The 19,067-nt window shown below is 45.9% G+C and overlaps 1 protein-coding gene and 1 long non-coding RNA gene across 3 annotated transcripts in view; one reads left to right on the forward strand and one right to left on the reverse strand.

Moving 5' to 3' along the window:
* ATP2A2 (ATPase sarcoplasmic/endoplasmic reticulum Ca2+ transporting 2) overlaps nucleotides 1-906 on the forward strand; it is a 55,444-nt gene extending 54,538 nt beyond the window's left edge. For both annotated transcript variants that reach the window (XR_014002847.1, XM_081173973.1), the window contains exon 21: nucleotides 29-906. Coding sequence is in view for 1 of the 2 variants with exons in the window: in XM_081173973.1 (XP_081030099.1) it covers nucleotides 29-42 (14 nt within the window). In the remaining variant the exon portion in view is untranslated. The remainder of the gene's footprint in view (nucleotides 1-28) is intronic.
* Nucleotides 16-2,165, reverse strand: LOC308575401. The gene is made up of 2 exons (XR_014002851.1): nucleotides 2,076-2,165; nucleotides 16-2,045 (listed from the first exon to the last, which is right to left on the reverse strand). It is a non-coding gene; the product is annotated as an uncharacterized lncRNA (long non-coding RNA).
* Between the last annotated feature and the right edge of the window lie 16,902 nt (nucleotides 2,166-19,067).

Raw genomic sequence — 19,067 nt, forward strand, 5'->3', positions numbered from 1 at the left:
CTCTCTCTCTCTCTCTTTTTATTTACAGCAAAACTGGAGTAATCACTTAGTCCTAGACAAATTTTGCAGAATTGTAAGGTTAATTTTCTTGCATGCGTCTTTAGGAACGCATCTACCGAAAACATCTGCATGAGTCTTGTAAATGGGAAAATAAAAATCTCTCCTTAAGGAGGGAGAAAAAAATAGAACTGAAAACTCGTGTTCCACAAAGGAAGTGTGTGGTGCTCTTAAAAAGCTTCAGTTTATATACAGATCTACCAATGTGCAATATGGTTTTTAACTGATAAAACAGACCTCTGCGAAGAAGTTTTGGGGTTGCATGAAGACAAGTCTCCCTAAACTGCTGAGCAAGAATTAATGAGTGGTGATTCGCCAAGTTTTATCTTTTTTCTTTTTCTTTCCATACTTCGTTGTGTAAAATGTCATAGTTTATAAAATGTACAATATTGGACTGTAATGCATGCTTTCAGTTGTAAGTAGCTGATAATCTCTATTGTATCTCAACATAACACTTAAAAACAGCTCTGTACAATATGCAATTCTATTTATACAGGTTCGTTGACAACGGTACTGTTGCTGAACGTTTAAGAAACTGTTAAACCTTCAATTCCATAACTTCAGCTTAAAAAAAAATATCTTGGAGTGTGCAGATAGGTCTATTTTGCACTGTAATAATGTAACTTATTTAAATCTAAAGCCGTAGACACACACCGGTGCAATACACATGTTGTGGTGCATTTTATCTTAACAACAAAAGCCTAATAATGAACCTAGTTCATAAAACAGCATGTGTGACCTTTTTTCTTTGTTAGAAGTTGTAAATAACATTGTCTGATTCAATGCTGATGGTGACAAGCATCACACCTGCCATCCTGGTTTCGGGTAAAATAAACTTATTCTATGATACATAGCTTTTGTGTTTGTTTGGATATGCGTTTAGGAACACGCAAGCTTCCTTGTAAGCTAATTCTAAACACGTTTACTGAAAGCCTGTCCTGCACATGATGCAGAGTAAGGTGGTAGGATTCTGGACTTCACTGCTTCAAACTATTGGAGAGTGCACATTTTTAATGTTCCCTGCATACTAAAGCAAAAAAATGTCTGCTCCTTTTATATACTGAACTAGAACCTCAGAAAGAGAGAGACCAGCCTGTTGGATCAGGCCAGTAACCCATCCATCCCACCAGCCTGTTCTCTCAGTGGCCTACCGGCCAGCAGGGCCTGAGTGGAGCAGGACTCTTCCCACCTGAGATTCCCAGCCTTCGGAGCCAGTCTGCCTCTGATCCTGTAGGTGGCATGTAGCCATTGTGGCTGGGAGCCACTGAGAGCTCTATCCTCTATGACAGTGATGGCCAACTTGGCCCAACTGCTTTGGGACTACAATTCCCATCATCCCTGACCACTAGTCCTGTTCGCTAGGGATGATGGGTGTTGTAGTCCCAAAACATCTGGAGGGCCGAGTTTGGCCATCACTGTCCTTTGAGAGAGTGCTTTTCTTTTCTTTTTAAGTCGAGCCCAGTTCCCATTTTAGGGAGCTTTTCTTACATGGGAGAATATTCAGAGCTATGAAATCCCAACCACAGGCTCAGGTGGGAGAGTTCAGAATTCTGCTTTTCATTCTATGTAATGTGTGGATTGGCTGGCTCTCAGGAATAAAGGCACATTGCACTGGCTGGGATCCAAAGAACCAAAGAAGGAAGCTTTTGAATTGGGCTTGTTAGAACGGCACGTTGCACAGAAAATGCCCTCTGAAGGTGAAGAGGACTTCAAACCCCATTTGTGATACGGCCGGGGCACATGTCATTCAAAGGCAAGAGAATGCCACTTAACACAGGCCCAAGCCCTTGGCTGCTGCTGCTTTGGATCTGTGACATCGGTTCCAGTGAGATTTCCTTCCAAGCTCTTCACACTTTTAAGTTTGTGGCATTACTTGCGCACGATTTCCTAGCAATGCCAAGGCAACACTTCTTCCTCTTAGAACTGCATAGCGTTCCTCTTGGAGTGTGGCATGACTGGGGTAGAGAGTGTGTGTTAGAAGACAACCTCTATATACCGGTAATCACCTTTTTCAAAACAAAACAAAAAATGTTTTCCATTGTTTGTATAAAAAAAGTGAGAGATACAAACCATCTTGTGTCCCAACTGAATTATTGATATTGATATTTATTTAATTTTCTAAAGAGTGTACAACTGTTCATACACAAGACGTTAAAATCTTTAAAGCACAGGAAGTTTTCTGTGTGGTGAAATAATCATCCTCCCAAGTCAGAGGACTTAACCTGTAAAGTGCTTTATGTAGTGGAGTCTGGTCCAGCAGGGTGAATGGCCCACCAATCTTCTGCCTGCCTCCTTTCTCCAGGGGGAGGTCACTCCTTGTCAACTTCCTCCTCAGGGATGAAGGGGCCAAAATGAGTTGGTTCTGGTGCCGTCTACTGTCAGTCTCCCTATATTCTGCCCTACCAGTCCCAATGGGCACCAGCCACTGGCTTCATAGAATCATAGAATCATAGAGTTGGAAGAGACCGCAAGGGCCATCAAGTCCAACCCCCTGCCAAGCAGGAAACACCTTCATGGTAGAACTCACACAAACAAAATAATTGTATGAGTTCTACCCACTCAATTAAATCTCCATGATTTAAAGACATCAGAGTATTTTCCTCTCTCTTCCTGGGCTACGACCTTCAACTGGAAGGAGTGATGAAAAAACCACCTGTGGCCCAAGTCCCTTCGGCTCCCTGCCCAGGGTCTCATGGTCCCTTGCTATGCGTTGCAGGCTGTGTGTGGCAGTATTTTTTGTACCCACATGAATCAAGGAATTCTTTTTTCTTTTCTTTTTTTGCAACTGTTTGACCAAGACTTGCTTTGTTAGTTTTAATAATTGCAAGCCGTATGAGGGATGGCCTCTGTAACCTGTACATCCACCTTGTTGGATGTGCTTTAAATGGATCTGTTGTTAACACTGTAGAACTCTGTGACCCTGGATTCTAGTATTATGCAAATTGGAGGAAAACTCACACCAGAGCGGTAGTCTCATAATCTGGGGAACCGGGTTTGTGTCTCTGCTCCTCCACATGCAGCTGCTGGGTGACCTTGGGCTAGTCATACTGAAGTCTCTCAGCTTCACTCACCTCACAGAGTGTTTGTTGTGGGGGAGGAAGGGAAAGGAGAATGTTAGCCGCTTTGAGACTCCTTAAAGGGAGTGAAAGGCGGGATATCAAATCCAAACTCTTCTTCTTCTACCATGCATAGCTTTCTACCCCTCTTATTAGTCAGAGAAGAATTGATGGAGGCAGGAAGCAGTCAAAGCAAGGCAGATACTATTTTTTTCTGCTGCAATAGAGTCCCCGCCACCACTGCGGGTGAGGACCCAGAACAAAGGTGTGTAACATACTTGAATGGCTTAGAAATTGCCCAAACCCTTAGCCAAAGACCACCCAAAAGCATCATATAAATGTCACAGAAAGAGGCAGAAATGCGACAGAAATTTGAGTGTGTGTCTTGTCTCCTGTCCGTCAAGCAAGATACCTGATAATGTTTCCTGATTGCCTTTTCTTGGCCCGTCTGGGTCATTCTTTTGAAAATTGTAACTACCAGTTGTTTCTGAACCTCCCCTGCTCATACACAAAACGTGCTATTTTGACTGGATTTGAAGGATTTGTAAGTGAAAATAACTATTGGGAAAGGTTCTTCCCAAGATAGTCCTTTCTACAGCAGAGTAAATATTTGGGGTCCTTAAGAAAGTCTAGATGGTTTCAGGATTGCTCTCCTGTAATATGTAAGATATGTGGTTTATGTACTTATGTGTGTTTACATTGTGCACTTATGAACATTCATTTTGTATGCATTTTCCATACATGCACTTTAGAGCGATCATCATTCTTCGACTTCCCCACACATCCCTCCATGGGTTCTTATTTAGCTTAGTCCTTGTTTAGCTGAAGTTCCTTCATTACTGCCCCTCTTAATTCATCTTACACTCCAGTTGTTTTTAACTGCTGCTCATATGTCTAGCCCCACTTGGAAATTTATCTGACTGTTGTATTGCTTTAAGTATTCTTTATGAACATTCATTTTATTTATGACACCTTATAATTTTTATAACATGGGGAAGGGCATAGCTCAATGGACAGAACAAACATATACTACGATATATACGTATACTACTGGATACTACTGTTTAATATTTATTGTGGTATTCATTGTAAATAATAACAACAAGAAGGTTCTGGGGGAGAGAGTAAAGTGGGCAGTGGCAGCAGCAGTTCCCTCTTTTGTCTGGATATGAGGGCAGTTGCATAGAGCCCCCCTCACCCTGGCAAAGGCAGGCACAGAAAATAAGCCTCGCCATCCTGACCAAGACCTCTGCCTCCTCCTCCTGGTTCTCCTCCTTGTCATCTTCATGCTCTTCATCCTCCTCACTGTCATTCTTGTCCTCCTCCCACCAGCAGTTTAATTTCAGGCATGGCAGAGGTGGGGTACCATTTTACTGTCTGGGGAGGGGAGAAAGGAAGCAACTTAAAGGAAGCCGCCATTCCACCAAGGTCCAAAAGAGGAAGAAGCCAATGGGGGGCAGGGGGCTTTGACCCCTCCCAGATCTTAGGAGGAGGGGGAGGAGGGTAGGATACTTCCATCATGCCTTGCCACCCTCAAACTTTGACCACTGAGGCTGCCACCATCATCACCCACCCGGCCACCTCCAACAACTCGCCAGGAGCCCCACTCTAGCTCCTTCTCCTTGGAGTCACGGGAATGGAAACAGCATGATGTTGGACCAGCACCAGGCATCCTAAAAAAGAGGAGCAAATATGTCCATTGGTGGAGTATGTGGTGCAACTAACCCTTTGCCCCCCTGAGTTCAGAAGGAAACATCAGGGGTGGAGGTCTCCCTCCCCAGGAAGGTGCAGTTGGGCCTTGGGGGGGCTGCCTGCAGGCGTTCTTTGTGACCCCCTCCAGATCCTCCAGCCACTTGCCAGGAAAAGGGAGGGGAAGAGAGAGAGACAGAGAGACTTTCTAAAGGAGAAGAGCTGAGTGACTCTCCGGCAGCATCTTTTGTTGGGATACTGCCAGGGAGACAAAGTCCATCATGGCCCCAAGCCGTCTGCCGGACGATCCATCGATCTCCCATAGGCACGCAGTATCAGCGATTAGCGACATGAGTTTCTAGAAAATAGCCCGACATCTAGAGCTCATGCACACTCTTATCAGCAGATAATTGACAGCAGAAGTCACACTCAGGAGAGCATTATTTACAAGCTTTATTCAGCGTTGATCAGAACAGAGAAAGACATGACTGCCTGCGTCAGTGTCTCCGACACAGAGAGAAACAAAAGCAATAGCAAACATAAACATCCTGTGAACAGGAAATACGCAGACTCTGTGACTGACAAAGCCTGCTCCCTTTTAAGGTGGAACGGAAATATCCTAACATCTTTCTCCAGGGGGTTCCAACACAACTCTGAGCTAGTGTGGGTAGCTATGTCTTTACCTGGGCTGCTGACCCTTAAGGTGTTTCATAAACTATGCATCCCGTTTCTGTGCTAGTAGGTTGTTTTAAACTAATTTCATGGCTGTAACCCAACCTGGGAGCTGAGGCGGAGATACCTGCTCCAGCACCCAGAGTGGACCGGAGTCCCCAGGCAACATGGCCAATTTGATCGGCACAAGGCATGCAAGCTCCACCCCCCAGTCGTTCTTAGACTCCTTATTGGGTGAGCAACGCAGCCAAGCAACACAGTTGGAGCCTTCCTCCTCCCTGGCCGGCAGGGAGGGAGGGAGAGGAGCTGCTTCCTTTGAAACCCAGGAAATTTAAGGGACATCATCAATAAGGGACAGCAGCGGGACATGGCGCTGGGATAAGGGACTGTCCCTCCAAATAAGGGACGCTTGACAGCTATGCATTCTTTGGGATCAGTCAGTTAACTGGCTACAAATCCACCTAGTAGTTACCTTGTTCAACCCACGTTTTACCGGCTTCCTTGCACAAGTTGTATTACGCTTATTTATTACATTTCTGTACCATCCTTCACCCAAGGATCACAGGGCAGTTTAGAATATTAAACACAAAAATACATAACACAATAACAAACAAAACCAATACCCCCCACATAGAATATATAAGGCATACCAGACTGTTCAAAGCAATTCACACATTATTGTCTAATCCTTACCATCAGCTTCCTAGTGACTTTATCTCCACCCTGTTTCGCCATAGGAGATTTGCTTCAGACCTTCAGCCATTTTAGATACTCTTTTCTACCTTTCCCAGTTCTGAAATACCCTTTTTGAGGTGCAGTGTACATAGTATTTCAAGTGGGTTTGCATTAGTCATGGCATTGCAACATTGGCAGCTGCGTTTTTCATCCCTTTCCTAATGATCCCTGGCATAGAATTTGCCTTTTTCCACAGCTGCCTCACACTGGCTCAACACTTTTATTGACCTGCCTACCCTGACCCCACAATCCCTTTTGTGCTCAGTGCGAACCTGCCTGCTCAGACCCCCATTGTCATAGACGTCATTTATATTTTTGCCTCAATGTGCATAGTTTTGCACATACACCCAACTACATTTGTAATTTTCTTGTCCTTTTCATTGCTGCCAATTATGACAGTTAGGGGTTAAAGGATCAAATCTTCCTGGCCCTTGCAGCTAAGAAGTAAGCTAAATAATCCGAGGTAATTCTCACCATTGTTGTCGTTATCAATAATAATCCTTGGCAGACAGAGCAGCAAATGGATATGGAGTGGGAATAAAGCGTTCCCAAAACATTCCCTCCTCTAAACATACTGCAAAGTTAAGTTGGTGTTTTGCAATTCAGTAGCCAGAGAGGCATTGAAACGTTGAACAATGTCCCCCACCCCACCTTGACTTGCAGTTTTCCTTTTTATGGTATTGTTGTTCCATGGAAATTTCGAGATCATTTGGCTGATGCTAATTCTTAATTGCAAATAGCTTCATCTTTCTCTTCTCTTCTTTGGATTTAAATGTTAATTTCAGAGAGGAGAATACCATGGTAACCTTTTGGACAGACTGCTTAGAAGGAACCACACAGCAGGAATTATTTAATATTGAGGCTCCCAATCTAGATATTTCACACCTTGTGTGAACAGAGAATAAATGGAGGCATTGAGAATGGTCATCACAGTAGCAGAACAGGCTCCTGTCTCAGGCAAGGCCTAAAATTGGATCCTAGACTTTTACAGCCATATTGTTTATTATGGCTCTCCTGGACTTTAGCCAGCACTTGCTTGTAGCCTCTCTAAGTTAACTCCACCCCTAAAAGGCTAAGCCATTTTGTGTATTGTTCTCTCCCAACTTGTTGAGACAACATGTCTACTATTTTATTCTTCTTAGCTTCACTTAGCAGGGGCGGCACATTCTGTTTCACCACTTTAAGTGAAATGGGAACATGCTGGCGCCCTCTGCTATCATCACCCTTCACTGCCGCCCTGCCACCGTACCTGTCTTAACTGTGTTGCACGGAAACAGTTGGGAAACACTAGCAGTGGCACTGGCTTCCAGCTAGATATTGAAAGATCTCTCCAGAAACTGGTGCCACTACTGGAAGTAGAGGCAGTGGGGAGGGTGGCAGTGGCAGGTACCTCACCTTGCTTCCTCTGCTCAAGGTAGGCACCTCACTTTGCCTCACCAGTGGGCCTGGTCTGTCACTCATCCTGTAAATAGTTCCTGCATGAATAAAGCCTTTGACCTCCATTAACTGTAAGTGATCTTTTCAATCCAATTCACCCAAGCTGCAAGGTGTGCATAGTTGACTCTGTCTTTCATTGGCTCTGGCTCCACCTACCATTTGGGTTGCCTGCCTTCTGCCCTCTTGATTCTAACATGCACCATCTACCATTGTTTCCAGCAGAACATCTTCAGTGGATCTTCCCGGCCAATCTCTGTGCATAATAAGCTAATAAATCACTTAATTCAATTTCTAGGTGGCCCATTCCCCAGGGCTTTTTTAATAACAGGTAAAACACATGCATTGTATCCTATAAACACCTCGTTATATTTTTTTTTATGCTCCGCCTCCCTGACTTTAGACTTCTGAATGCCAGTCTGAAAAGTAAATTGCATGCCCCCCTTTTTTTACTTGGGCAGTCCTTTAGAAAGGAAGGGAGTACCACAACTGTGGAGCAAGAACAGCTGTATATAAGGTATTTATTATGACGGTATAGTCAATAAAGTGCTGTCTGTTGATTGACAAATGGGGCGGTTGGTTATGCTGGGATGAAAAGAAATAGCTCATTGAGGCGATAGCATTTCTTAAAGCTCCATGAAACTAAATCCCCTACCTGATCTGGGCTTTTGCACAGCCTCTATCAGTGCCAGGTTTCTGGATTGGCTGCCAATAGAATCATCCAATTCCTGCCAGCTGCTAAACTCTTTCTAAGCCTGGGATCCCAGCTGGGAAATGTTCCAAACTCCTGAAAGCACACTGTGGGTTGCTTGCCTCTGTCTGCTAGCCAAGCTGGCTTTGATGCAATAGTACTTTCTGTTCTCTGGTAAACTCTTAGAAATCTAACCGGTTCTCCTCCTCCTCCTCTCTCACTTTCTATTCAATTTTTCCAGAGTCTGGCCCACAGTTTACCAGCTGTTAATCAGGAAGCAATAGGAAGGAAGATGCGTACTTACCTGTAACTGTAGGTGGCAAAGGAATTTTGAAGTTTGGGTATGTTTTTCTCTATCTATTTTATATTATAATAATTCAATACATGTAAATGACATCACAATTAAACATCAAATTACAGAACAGAACAGAAGTGGCTATATTTTTCCATTAATGTCATTTCAAGCATTTCAGTGGTTTTTCACTCTTTAAAGCGCGCGGGTGCGCATGCGCACACAAACACACACACATGCGCATGCTAACACTTAAAAAATAAAATAAAACCAGAGTGCTAGAATAACATAATGGCTAATTCTTGTGAACCGTATCTTAGCTCTTCTATTTATTCAGCAAACTGCCACAGTCTCAACATCATCCCATCATAATCATTCGTCACATTTATATCCCAACTGTCCGACAAGGTGCATAAGGCAGCATATGCCGTCCTCCCCATCCCTGTTTTATCTTCACAACAACCCTGTGAGACAGCGGCGCAGCAACCCCTGCCGGCTCCTGGGGTGAAGCTTCTTTTTAATAAACTGCCAGCAGCATCTCTCCAGGGTTTCAGGCAGGAATTTAGTAAGAGCAGCTGCCATATCAGCCAGGGATTGATCCCGGGACCTTGTACAAATAATGCCTCTGCTCTGTTACTGAGCTACAGCCGTTCTCTCCTGGCGGACTGTAAAACAGAAATGCTGGGTATAAATGCGTCTTTCAAACATTAATCCTTTTGAATAACCCCATGTACCTAATTCATTTATTATTTAGATTTAAAGTGACCACAGTTGTATACATTCACAATCTGTTCCATTTACCTGTCCCAGGTTCAGTGGCGAACCTTGGCATCACCAACTCCAGCAGCACCCTGTGCAACGCTAAAATCTGGCAGCCCTCTTGCCTTCTATTGGACTTCATGGCTGCAGTTCCTGCTGCAGCATCCCAGAATCACTGTGCCTGGTGCACCCAAACAGGTTGTACTGCCTTAGATCCGGCTTTGGCAGGTTACTGTTGGAATTAAGTCCCATCAGTCTCCCCGCTGCTTCTCTGAGCTCAAGCAAGAAAATGAAACCAGGACAATAACATGACAAGCAAAGGCACCTGATGAGAAGGCGAGAAGCAAGGCCTGTTAGGTGCGGGGCCCCGAGAGAGAAGGTGTGGGCCTTGGGAGACACTTGTAGGGGAGCATTTAGTCCTAGACAGGAGGTTTTCCATCCCTATCTTATATAGAAGGGTTTCTATTTAAGGTTCCAATAAATACAGCCAAGGATTCACATTTATTTGCTGAGGGAATATATACATTTGTCATCAGTAAGTGTTTTGTTTTGTTTTATTATTAGCTATCTGGCTTTGGTTTTGGGAGGTTGTTGCTTCTTTTGACGTGGCAGTGCTCAGACAGTCCTGGGGCAGGTGTCCACCTTGGAGCCTTACGGAAAGATTTAGAAAGCCGCTGATTCTGCGACAAGGGAAAGTGCCTTTGCAAGTCCATTAAGGCCCTTTCTGCTGCTGTGCTGGAGGGAGAAGGGAAGGCTGGCAGTAATTTTAATGATGGATTTCATGATATAAACATCCATCACCAGCTGCAGTGAAATTTCCAACGCTCCTTCCGTGTAGAGCATTAAAAAGCTATTAAATCCATCATTAGCAGTTCTGGAGGCAGCTAGTCTAGAGACATTAGGAGCAAGTGCTTATCGACAGTGCAAACCACCCACCAGTATTGTATTGTTTTTCAGGAATATTAGCCTCAAGGGAGACTTCTATTAGCCTCACCTGTTAGTTCTAAAAGGCTTACAGAAATCGAAGATCCAAACCCAGCTCCAAGCCCAGCTGCCTGCAATTCAATTAATATCATTTGTTTTAAGAGCAGACTCAAGACACATTAACCGTTGCCCCTCTGGCAGCATTTCAGGTTTCTTTTTAGCAGTGTTGTGCACCCGAGAGGAAAGCAGGGGTGATGCACATGACCTGCTGTGTTTTTCCATGCCAGCAACCACTAGCCCTGAACACCAGTTAAATGTATTTATGTATTGCATTTATATCCCACCATTTTCTCTAAGGAGCTCAATGTCATTTATGTGGTTCTCCCCCACAACCAATACCCTGTGAGGTAGGTGAGGCTGAGAGGCAGTGTCTGGCCCAAGGTCACTCAGTGAGTGTCTGAGTGAAGATTGAAACCCTGGGCTCCCAGGTCCTAGCCTGACACTCTAACCACTATGCCACACTGCCATTGCACTGTGCAGTAGTTGCATAAAATGCACATGGCCAGCTTAACTACAGCTTGTGTTTTCAAACCAGAGGGAGGCTGGTTTGAAGGAAAAGACATCAATTAACAGCAGTTCTCATGAAACTATGGGATACAGATGAATTGTGGCTGTCTTGTTCTTCTCCCTGTGTGAGTGCCTGAGGGCCCTGCTCCTTCTTGCCACTTACCATCTGGCCCAGTGCGGGGCCTGAAGCCTCAAAAGGACTGCTCCTGACACTTACTATCTGGCCCAGGGTGGGGCCTCACAAGGATGGTTGTTGCCACTGATGCTGCTACTGCCCAGGAGGACCCGGAGGGGTGCAGAGTTCTTTTTAACATGTTTTTTTTTTTAAAAAAAATCCTTTCCCTTTAGATTTTTTATATTTGGGGGTGGGATGGATGTTGGGAATTTGTTAGATTTTGATGAATTTGTCATTTTTGCAGTTTTTATTTGTATTGTTTTATTGTTTTCTGGGTTGTTTTTGTTTTGTTTTTTTTGTTTTAAGGTTTTAAGGTTTTATTGTTTTAGGCTGCGAAAGAATAACATTAATTGCCATCAATGGAGGCTACTATGAGGCTTGGGATTGCTACCGTGGAGGGGCGAGGGAGGTATGGCGGTGGGGGCAGATGTTATAGGCGAAGGGGATCGAGATATGGATATGCTCGTACCCCTTCCAATCTGCGCCCCATCCCGAGAGACGAGGGTAGGGTGAGCAAGGATTACTCACCTCCGTCACTGGTGCTGTGCAATGCCAGGTCTATAGGCAATAAAACCGCCACCCTGCGAGGTTTATTTATCTCGCAGGGGGTCGACGTGGCTTGTGTGACGGAGACCTGGGTACGTGAAGGGGCAACAGTTACCTTACGAGAGATGGCGCCCCTGGGTTTCTCCGTCCTCCACCAGTCGTGGACTGTGGGCCGGGGGGGAGGGGTGGCATTATTAATCCGGAAAGATTGTCCTTTCAGGGCTCTACCATCGCCATCGATCCCCGGCATTGAATGTGTTGGCCTAGTGTGGGGCTCTGAGGAGAGCTTGGCTGTCTGGCTGGTGTACCGGCCACCTAGCGCACCAGCAGCCACCCTGTCAGGCCTGCTGGAGGCGGTGGCCGGCTGGGCCTTGGAGTTCCCTAACCTATTGGTATTGGGAGACTTCAACTTCCATGCCGATGCCACTCCCTCCTCACAGGCTCTGGACCTGGTGTCTTCCATGGCGACACTAGGGCTCTCCCAGTTTGTTTCGGGCCCCACACATCAAGCAAGCCACACGCTGGATTTGGTCTTTGGCGTAGGTATAGATGTGATCATGTATCCTTCGATGAAGGTGCCATAGTCTGATCACTACGCTCTGAAAGCCAGGATTGACTTTCCATCCCCACCCTGCTTAGGTGGCGTGCCGATTTGGGCTCGCCCGCAGAGGCTGATGGACCCTGATAGATTCCGCCAAGCCTTGCGGGACCTTGCTCCCCCTGGCGACTCATTGACTGAGCTTGTTGAGGGCTGGAATACCCAGCTCCTGGCAGCCATCGATGAGATCGCACCTAAGCGCCCTCTGCGACCCCGCAGAAACCGGGCTCCCTGGTTTACCGAGGAGCTCCGGAAAATGAAGCGGGACCTCAGACGGCTAGAGCGAGTATGGCGGGGTGCCTGTGACGGAGCCTCAAGAGGGCTTTTATGAAAACCTACGAGATGGCGGTGAAGGCTGCTAAGTCATACTTCTCAGCCGAGCGCAATTATTTAGTATAATCAGGTCTTTAACGTCCCTTGAGGGACAGCCAAATTTAAATAACAATTTGACACACAGCTGTGAGGCATTTGCGAGCTTTTTTGCGGAGGTCTTGTTGCTCCGCCATGACCTCCCTGCCAATTTGGATACAATAAAGGAACTGGAGGCCCCTCGACTGTCCTCGGGTCCAGTATTGGAACACTTTGACTGGGTATCCCCAGCCGATGTGGACAGACTCCTCCGAGCTGGAAAGCCCACCACCTGTCCTCTCGACCCGTGCCCGTCTTGGCTGATTAGAGCGTGTCCAGACGAGGTGCGGACCCTCCTGGGGGATACCATCAATTTGTCCCTTGGCACGGGGACATTCCCAGGGGAACTGAAGGAGGCAGTGGTGCGCCCGCTCTTAAAGAAAACATCATTAGATCCTTTAGATCTATCCAATTACCGCCCGGTTCCGAATCTTCCTTTCCTGGGTAGGGTGATTGAGAGAGCGGTTGCTGAACAGTTTGGTGGGTTTCTGGATGAAACATCGGCTCTGGATCCATTCCAGTCCGGCTTCTGCGCTGGTCATGGGACCGAGACGGCTCTGGTTGCCCTAACAGATGATCTTCGTAGACAGCTGGATCGAGGCGGGTCGGGGCTGCTGATTCTTCTAGATCTGTCAGCAGCTTTCAACATGGTCGATCATGAACTTCTGGACCACCGCCTTGCCGACGTGGGGATCCAGGGCACACTCCTTCAATGGCTGTGCTCGTTTCTCTCTGGTCGGGGACAGAGGGTGGCGCTTGGGGGGGAATTGTCATCGCGCCACTCCTTGGTGTGTGGAGTACCTCAGGGTGCGATACTCTCCCCGATGCTTTTCAACATCTTTATGCGCCCCCTCGCCCAGCTTGTTCGGAGTTTTGGGCTGGGTTGCCATCAGTATGCCGATGACACCCAACTCTATCTGTTGATGGATGGCCATCTGACTCGGCCCCAGACACACTGACCAGATGTTTGGAAGCTGTGGCTGGATGGTTACGTGGGAACCGGTTGAAGCTAAATCCTTCGAAGACAGAGGTCCTGTGGCTGGGACGGGACGATATGGGATTGGGGGGGCAACTCCCATCTCTTGCGGGGGCGCAATTATTGCCAGCACCGTCCGTTAAGAGTTTGGGTGTAATTTTCGACACCTCCCTTTCCTTGGAGGCGCAGATTGCAGCTATAACAAAGGTGGCATTTTTCCATCTCCACCAAGCTAAGCAGTTGGCTCCTTACCTCTCTCGCCCTGACCTAGCCACTGTGATCCACGCGACGGTCACCTCCAGAGTGGATTATTGTGGGGCTGCCCTTGAGACTGACCCAGAAACTCCAGCGGGTGCAGAATGCTGCAGCGAGACTCCTTACGAGGTCTTCACTGCGAGATCACATTCACCCGGTGCTATACCAGCTGCACTGGCTCCCGGTGGAGTACAGGATCCGGTTTAAGGTGCTGGTTTTAACCTTTAAAGCCCTATACGGCCTAGGACCCTCGTACCTACGGGACGGCCTCTCCTGGTAGGCCCCACAGAGAAACTTACGGTCTTCAAATAAAAACATCTTGAAGGTCCCAGGCCACAGAGAAGTTAGGCTGGCCTCAACTAGAGCCAGAGCTTTTTCGGCTGTGGCTCCGATCTGGTGGAACGCTCTGTCACAAGAGACCAGGGCCCTGCGGGACTTGACATCTTTCCGCAGGGCCTGCAAGACAGAGCTGTTCCACCAGGCCTTTGGCCAGGGCACAGCCTGACTCCCTCCCTCGGCAATCTTCGCGGAGCTCTGGCCCAATGGTTGCCAGTGGCTTGAATTAATTAATGTTATAATGAATGATTTTAGAGTGTTGTTTATGCTGTACTTTTGTACTGTTTTATTGTTGTTAGCCGCCCTGAGCCCGGCTTCGGCTGGGGAGGGCGGGATATAAATAAAAATTTATTATTATTATTATTATTATTATTATTATTATTATTATTATTATTCTCCGCGTCAAACACCTGCAGTGGGAACTCAGTTGCACAGCCAGCAGCTCTGGCGGCCCGACACCTATGACTGTGCAGTGTGGTTCCCAGGCTGGCTGTCAAGGCACTTAAAGATCAGTGCTTGAAGGCCTTCTTACGAGGGACTTCCGGGTTGGCGCCATCGCCGAATGGCGGACTCCCTCCGAGCTCCGGAGGGAGTCTGCTCGGCAGGGGTTGGGTCCTACCGCGCCGGCGACGCGGGGACCCTCAAAAACCACGGGCACGGAGCCCGTGGACATGGGGACTCGGCTGGTACCATCAGCGCCCTCCCGACTCGTGAAGGAGCCTTTTTAAAGGCTACGGATCGGGTGCCGGGGAGCGGCGTGGTACTGTGAGTCTATCGCTTCCCCTGCCGAGCGCAGCCGCATGCCATTCGTTGGAGAGCGCTGGCTTCTTCCATTGGAAATTCGGACATTTAAGAACAACCCGTGAGTAATTGGGCAACCGGGTATAAAAGGAGAAAAAAAGGAATTTTTTTCGGATTCGGCATGAGCGGGGGGGATCTAAAAAGGAAGTCAGTCCCCTACCTGATTGTAAACATGCTAAAACAAGGACTGAGAAACCAAGATCGATTCAGAAGTTTATTGCTGACAAAAAATATCAATTCCACGATGGGATATTACAAGAATTGTGCTGGAGGAGAAAAGTCGAGGGTGAGAGGGAAAAGGCAACCCCCCTGGGAACCGGGGCGATTCGGAGAACCTGGCGGAGAGAGATGGAGAGTTTGACAGCTGTCAAAGTAGCTGTCAAATCTTGAGAATACAAAGAGGACTTTGTTACAAGTATTTTGCTGGTTAATTTTGTTACAATTGGACATAAATATGGATACAAAATGTCGGGGGGGAAAAGAAACAACAACTTGACTTTTGGATTAGAGGACACAAAGTTACTGCAACCCCCTAGAGGGGCTTTGGGACATTACAAGTGGCGTATGTGGAAAACTACTCCGGGATGTGTACTGGTCTTAGCTCCTGGGAAAGTAGCAAAACTGAAATATTGTTTTGTCTACAGAGGTGACAACACAATAGAATCTTTCTATTGAAGTAAGGTAGGAACTGGACGTAAGTTTTTGTTCCTGAATAACAAACCTCTGTAGAGATACTAGATTTCAGAATAAGAATGGTTTTGCAGCTGAACAAGACAGAAACCTGAGAAAGTAAGAAACAAAAGAGCAAAGGACCAACTACGCCACGGAAAGAACAATGGGAGGAGCAACAATGACCAAGGGAAATTAAAGGCCTCTATTAGACTGGATTTTTGAAGTTAAACATTATCAAAACAAGCAAATTCAAAGAAAACCGGCAAGATGGATTGAGGAAAATTTGGTTGTGGACTTGAGACCTCCAGGCCGACAACATACAGACTGATGGACATGGGGAATCCAAACCGGGGAAGGGAGGGGGAATTCTAGAATCCAAAGGCTATGTAACCAACTTTTGGAATCTTCTTCTATCTTCTATCTTTTATCTTTCTATATAACTTTGGTATTTTGATTTAACATGTTTTGGGGGAAAAAAGGGGGGAATTCGTGGAAGGAAACGGGGCAGATCTTGGGGGAAAAATCTTTGTTCTATTTTGTTAAAGATGAGGAGTGACGTTAAGATTGTAATTTAAATTGGCTAATAGGTACAACATATTAGGTTTAAATTGGGAATGAGAACTTGTGGAACCAAAGTAGGGAAAGGGGAATACAGTCGGGAGGGGAAGGAGGGAGTCCCAGAAAGAAGGTTCTGAAAATAAGGGTTTAAAATTGGTCTCTCTTTTTCTTTATTTTCTTTATCTTTTCTATTTTTTCTATTCTGTTATTATTGGAAATTTTAATAAATATGATTATAAAAAAAAATGAAGGCCTTCTTACAAGTGAGTGGGCTTAATCTGCCAAACAATCATCTGGTGTCACCAAGTCAGGCCAAAGACAGGTGGGTTGTCCCACCCATCAAAAATAGGTCTGCAGGGGTGGGCTGCTCATCCAAAAAGGTTCCCTGTCCTTGCTCTAAGTGTCTTCTGGGTCTCCACAGTCCAGGACATAGGCACACTCCTTTTTGTATGGTCTCCTGCAGGTGAGCTGAAAGAGGCCAGAGTACAAGGCAGGTGGATGCAGATTCCCTCTTCCACACAACTATGACGGGAGCAGGAACCCTGGCCTCGTCATTCTTCACTAGCAGCAGTCCCACTAGCTGAATTCCACTCTCCCCAGGACCTCTCAGCAGTCCCTTTTATGCACCATTTTTCTTAAGAGTCTTCTTCCAAAAGGATGTGATGAGCTGTCTTCCTCATCCTCCTTTCCCTTTTATAAAGATTAACATTATGAGAGGGTGTGTAAAGGGTGGCACAGAACTTACTGCATTTGCATGTATATTCATTACACCACTAGCAAAGTTTCAACCAGCAAAATGTCTAGCTGGAGCTCTTTATCAGCATTGGATCTGAATTGATTTGAACTATGCACTATTCTTGTTTTAAACTGTTTTCATTTCATATATACAATTAATTTTAAAGAACTGTTTTTACATGTACAACTGTTTTAAAATGTTTTTTTGTTTTACTGTGGGATGCCTCATAGGAAGTAGTTCATAAGTGAAATAATTTTTAAATTTCACAGACCAGGGACTAGGGTGCTTTCTTCCTTGTTGATGAGTTTTATGAACTATTGTAATGTAATGGTACTATATAAATAACAATGGACAACTAATTTACATGCTCCAATTAAGATAGTTCCCCCCCCCCCCCGAAAATAAGAATGCCCACACACTGAAAATCAGCAGCTTGTCTAGCAAATAATTGTGTGCCTGGTTTTGCTGGTGGTGGGTGATCACAAGAGCTGGAGTGGCATCACAAACAGGGAAAGGCCCCAATTCAAATCTCATCTTAGCCACAAACTGATTTTGACAAGCCATTGCTCCCTTTCATTTATCTACTGGGCCTGGAATCGTGAACCAACTGTGTGAAGCAAAGGGTGATTTTAGACATTCTCCTCCAATTTCCAAAATGGTTTGTGGAAAGGGGGGAAGAGTGGTGCTTCTTCTGTTTAAAGAGAAAGCAATACATTTCCATTGTACCAGCACTATTCCCTTATCTGAACTAAAGTATCTCTTTGTATCAATGTGCATCTGGCATCCTGTGTTCAAGACTAACCTGATCTCGTTTTTTGACAGAATTACAAGCCTGGTAGAAGGGAACGCAGTGGATGTAGCCTACCTTGATTTCAGCAAGGCATTCGACAAGGTGCCCCATGATATTCTTGTAAAGAAGCTGGTAAAATGCGGTCTTGACTATGCTACCACTCAGTGGATTTGTAACTGGCTGACTGAGCGAACCCAAAGGGTGCTCATCAATGGTTCCTCTTCATCCTGGAGAAGAGTGACTAGTGGGGTGCCACAGGGTTCTGTCTTGGGCCCAGTCTTATTCAACATCTTTATCAATGACTTGGATGATGGACTCAAGGGCATCCTGATCAAATTTGCAGATGACACCAAACTGGGAGGGGTGGCTAACACCCCAGAGGACAGGATCACACTTCAAAACGACCTTGACAGATTAGAGAACTGGGCCAAAACAAACAAGATGAACTTTAACAGGGAGAAATGTAAAGTATTGCACTTGGGCAAAAAAAATGAGAGGCACAAATACAAGATGGGTGACACCTGGCTTGAGAGCAGTACATGTGAAAAGGATCTAGGAGTCTTGGTTGACCACAAACTTGACATGAGCCAACAGTGTGACGCGGCAGCTAAAAAAGCCAATGCAATTCTGGGCTGCATCAATAGGAGTATAGCATCTAGATCAAGGGAAGTAATAGTGCCACTGTATTCTGCTCTGGTCAGATCTCACCTGGAGTACTGTGTCCAGTTCTGGGCACCACAGTTCAAGAAGGACACTGACAAACTGGAACGTGTCCAGAGGAGGGCAACCAAAATGGTCAAAGGCCTGGAAACGATGCCTTATGAGGAACAGCTAAGGGAGCTGGGCATGTTTAGCCTGGAGAAGAGGAGGTTAAGGGGTGATATGATAGCCATGTTCAAATATATAAAAGGATGTCATATAGAGGAGGGAGAAAGGTTGTTTTCTGCTGCTCCTGAGAAGCGGACACGGAGCAATGGATCCAAACTACAAGAAAGAAGATTCCACCTAAACATTAGGAAGAACTTCCTGAGCTGTTCGACAGTGGAATTTGCTGCCAAGGAGTGTGGTCTCCTACTTTGGAGGTCTTTAAGCAGAGGCTTGACAACCATGTCAGGAGTGCTCTGATGGTGTTTCCTGCTTGGCAGGGGGTTGGACTCGATGGCCCTTCTGGTCTATTCCAACTCTATGATTCTGTGATTCTAAGAATGTTTCTGTACAGGTAATGTTGTATCTCCATTCACAAGAACCCTATAACAGTATCAACAACCTTTTCCATCCTGAATCTTTGGTAGTATTAGTAGTTTTCAGCAGATGATCAAGACACATTGGGTCTTTCAAAT

This window comes from Podarcis bocagei (genome assembly GCF_964188305.1).
Source record: "Podarcis bocagei genome assembly, chromosome: 16".
Taxonomy (NCBI): domain Eukaryota; kingdom Metazoa; phylum Chordata; class Lepidosauria; order Squamata; family Lacertidae; genus Podarcis; species Podarcis bocagei.